The following is a 4,332-nucleotide window of genomic DNA, read 5'->3' as shown; positions in this document are numbered from 1 at the left end:
CCTCCCCTCCGCTTCCCCTTAGCCTGCTCCTCCCCACTCAGCTCAAGCCCTAGGGCGCCCACCTGGTGTCGCGCCTGCGCACCCACCCCGTATCGCGCCTGCGCCCTAGCGACCACTGGGCTAGCGGGCGGAGCCCGAGTCGGCCACGCCCCCTGACCGGGCCCGCCTCCGTGAACACGCACTTCCCGCCACGCCTCCCCGCCCACTTCGACCCTGCCCCGCCCAGCCCGGCCCAGCCAGCGCGAGCGCGGCGCGATGGACGGCCGAGTGCAGCTGATCAAGGCCCTCCTGGCCCTGCCCCTGCGGCCCCAGACCCAGCGGTGGAGGAACCCGATTCCCTTCCCCGAGACGTTTGACGGCGACACCGACCGGCTCCCGGAGTTCATCGTGCAGACGGGCGCCTACATGTTAGTGGACGAGACCCTGTTCTCCAGCGATGCGCTGAAGGTGACGTTCCTCATCACCCGCCTCACCGGGCCGGCCCTGCAGTGGGTGATCCCCTACATCAGGAAGGAGAGCCCCCTCCTCAATGATTACCGGGGCTTCCTGGCCGAGATGAAACGGGTCTTTGGCTGGGTGGAGGACGAGGACTTCTAGGCTGGGAGCCCCTCGGGCCGGGGGGCGGGTGATCGGGGGAGGGTCCGCTGCGCCCGTCGCCGCCGCCCAGATGGCGCCGCCACGCCTCCCCCCCCCAGCTCTCACCTCCGCCGCGCTCGAGTGGCCTCGCTCTCCCCTGCGCTGCAGTCCCCTCCCGCGTAGTGCTTGCCTTTGTTCCAGGAATAGCGCTCCAGGTCCCCGCCACTGCCTCTGGGCCCCGCTCCGGAGCGCGCCGCCGCCCTCTGCAGCCCGCCGGGCCCCTCCCGTGCACACTTGGACTCGGGCCCGCGCTCCAGCTGTGGGCCGGGCTCCCGTTACACGCCGGGCAGACCACCCACAGCCCGGCTACCGCGGGCCGCCTCCGCCAGACTGACCACCAGGCCTGCAGTGCGCTGCCACTGCCGTCGCCGTCGCCGCCGCCGCCGTCCACCGCGCGCCACCGACGGCCTGCGGCTCAGCCAAGAAATATCTGAGCCGGCCGCGACCCCTGGACAGTGATTCCAGCAGCTCGTCACCTCCCCCCGTCCGGAGGGGCCGGCCAGCCTCTGACCTGCAGCGAGACCCGTTCCCCCCTCCTCCCCGAGACCTCTTCTCTTCCTGCCGGATGGCCGCTAGGTCCCAGGGGTGCCTGGCAGCCAAATCCAGCCATTCGTTTTCTTTCTCCTGTGGACCTGTTCGTTCTGCCCAGAACCCAGTTCTCTTCTCAATTTGCATTATTTTCTTAGTTCTGTGTTTTTTGGTCAGCATTGTAATTCCGCCATTCTACACAACTCAACACTACCTGGTCTTTTCCTTCTTTTTAATAACACTATTAAAAAAGAAATGTCTCAATAAATATGGCACTTCTCCTTCCCTGTTTCTGTAAAGGGGTCCATGTCTGGTTCAGAAGTGCTTTCCCTTGCAATTCCATGAGTAATATTAGAGACACTCTCATCTTTGTTGACTCTTGCATATAAAACATCAAAGTTAGAATCCTCACGTGGTCCTGGGGATGGAGACCCCACTGGCAACTGGTCAATCCCAGATGATGACTCCTTTGAACCAGTTAGGATTGTTCCAAGCTTCTTAAGAAATGGATCTTCATTTTGGCTAAGGCACTGTGAGAAGTCAACTGGGAGGTTACTCTGAAAAGTAAATGAGGTTACTCATTTCCAAAAAGTCGTTTGAACCGTACCCAAATTGTCAAAGACCGTTAATCCCACACAGGTGGTGAAGAATGTCAAAGTTTTATTTAACCCATTTTTCAGAAAACCAGCAGAATGATATAGGTGCTTTAAAAAACATTTATAGAACTTTCATTATGTGGGTACTGGGGGTGGGGAAAAGCATGCAGAAATGAGATTGTTTATGTACAAACTTGGTTGATGACCTATAGAACAATAAACGTATAAACTTACCTAATAAGCAGAAAAAAGTCATTTTTCCTTGTTTCTCCACAGTGTAACCTCTTATATTTATAGTACTGTAAAAAGCTTGCATTCTCTCTCCAATTGTTGGCCATCAGAATTAAATATCCTGAGTCAGATGACTCATAGATGGGCTTACACACAGTTCTGTGGTGTGATGTTTAAAGGTTGTACTATCAACTTTCTGTCTCATTTCCAAGTTTTGGTGATTTTCCAGAACAACACAGGGTAGTAGAATAAATCACACCAGTGCTTTTTTTTCTTTTTGACTTCTTGTACCTCTCTCCATCTCTTTCTTCATTTGAACGGGTGAGCCTTTGCCATTCATATGTTACGATTCGCAGGACTGTACATTGAGCTGGAGGTATATTACCTGGATTATGTGCCTTGACTCTTTTGTTGTTCCTCCAATAGTGAAACCACCATTAACTTGCAATTTGGCATGTAATAGGTCAAAGTCTTGAAGTCAGGAAAAATTGGAGTTGCTTAACGAAGTTTTTAAAATTTACAGCGTTCTTAAAAATAATTGAAAGCAGGCTAACGAGCTGCTAATTCAAGGCGCTGGCAGTTGGCCTGGGTGGGTAGAAAAGATGATTGTTTTAAGCATATTCACTGTTTGTTTTTTTTTTTTTTTAAGATTTTATTTATTTATGTGACAGAGAGACAGCCAGCGAGAGAGGGAACACAGCAGGGGGAGTGGGAGAGGAAGAAGCAGGCCCCCAGCAGAGGAGCCCGATGTGGGACTCGATCCCGGTACGCCGGGATCACGCCCTGAGCCGAAGGCAGACGCCTTAACGACTGCGCTACCCAGGCGCCCCCACTGTTTGGTTTTAAACACAGATTCTGCTAATGTGGTTTGAAAAGTGTTTGGAAACACTTCATGGAGTTGGTCTAGGGTATTCCCCACACTGCACCTGGCTCTAGGGAGGCAGGGACTTCTGGCTATGTTTTGAATGATGTCAGCACCCCCCATTCTCTCCCAACAAAAATGCCCCACAGTTTTCGTCTCCCTCCAGCCTGGCTCTGTTGGGGAGTGTTCTTCATCAACTCTAGTTGTATCATCCCCAGTCCTTTATTGTGAGAAAAATGTCTGGGAGATGGTTAATGGTTCTCAAGAATTAATCCTAAGCATTTTCACAAGAGTATAAAGGGAGAGAAGGAAGAAATGGAGTTTGTAAGGGGAGAAGGGAGGCTCTTTTTCATTAGTGTCTCACTTCAGGCTGCTGTAATAAAATGCCCCCGGCTGGGTGTCCCTAAACAAGAGAACATTTATTTCTTACAGTTCTGGAGGCTGGGAAAGGCAAGGTCAAGGTACTGATACATTAGGTGTCTTGTGAGAGCTCACTTCCAGGTTTGCAAACGGCTGCTTTTTTGTCATATCCTCACATGGTTATAAGAGGTAGGTAGGGAGTTCTGGTCTCTTTTTCTTATACGGGCACTAATCCCACCATGGTGGCTCCGATCTCATGACCTCATCCACACCTAAGAACGTCCACCAGTGCCCTACGTCCAAATACCATCCCATTGGCGGGTGGGGCTCCGACATACAGATTTGGGAGAGGGACACACATTTGGTGCATGTAATGACGTTGCCACTTCACCCCTAAGAGTTGTCCTCGCTTTGTTTCCCTCCCATCGTCCTCAACAATTTACTCTCTGCCTCTACTCCGAGGCCCCAACTCGGATGTGAACACCAAAGGAAGGAGAAACATAAAGACTGATTTTTTTTAAGGAGGCATGAGAGAAAGGGCAATTAACCTTTTTTTTTTTTTTGGAGGTTGGGGTCAATCTTGACTTGAAGTCTATAATTAAGATAACATTACACAAATTTTGTGACTCACATGGACAAAAAATTTAGTATGTAGCACAGAGGGGACAAAGTGACTTTCGCTTTAGTGTCCTGAGATCTTGGGTTGCAGGGCAATCCTGGTAGAGAGAACTTGTGTAATAAGTGGCTTGAAAGTACGATTCTCAAATTGTCACAAGCAGAATTCTCACACAGCTTGGTGATGAACGACTGTCAAAGTCTCTTTAAATTTATTATTCAGGAAATCAGCAGAATGACAGAGCTGGTTCAAAGAATCATTTGAACGGTGTGGGAAAAGGAATGCAGTAATACAATCGTTAATTTAGGTGCAAGCCTGGTTCATGTCCAGAAAAACAGCACTTCTTATTATATTTCTACAAATTAACCTCTTTAGGCTACAGTATGTTTTCAGTTTTCACAAGGCTGACTTTATTGCATTGAAAAGATGTCCTTGATTTAGAGATAAAGGCCTCTATGATAACAACACAGCTGGAGACGTTTGAGCGCTTCCTTTGTCCCCGG

General features: G+C 50.5%; 1 protein-coding gene across 1 annotated transcript; it reads left to right on the top strand.

Annotated features, from left to right (window-relative positions):
* The first annotated feature begins 209 nt into the window (after positions 1–209).
* On the top strand, positions 210–1,993 carry LOC103672951 (retrotransposon Gag-like protein 8). The gene has a single exon (XM_040627555.1). It carries the CDS (start codon positions 256–258, stop codon positions 595–597), a length of 342 nt encoding a protein of 113 aa, XP_040483489.1. The 5' UTR covers positions 210–255; the 3' UTR covers positions 598–1,993.
* Positions 1,994–4,332: the final 2,339 nt, after the last annotated feature.

Source organism: Ursus maritimus, assembly GCF_017311325.1.
Source record: "Ursus maritimus isolate PB19 chromosome X unlocalized genomic scaffold, ASM1731132v1 scaffold_X1, whole genome shotgun sequence".
Lineage (NCBI taxonomy): Eukaryota > Metazoa > Chordata > Mammalia > Carnivora > Ursidae > Ursus > Ursus maritimus.
This window is presented reverse-complemented; position numbering and strand designations above follow the sequence as displayed.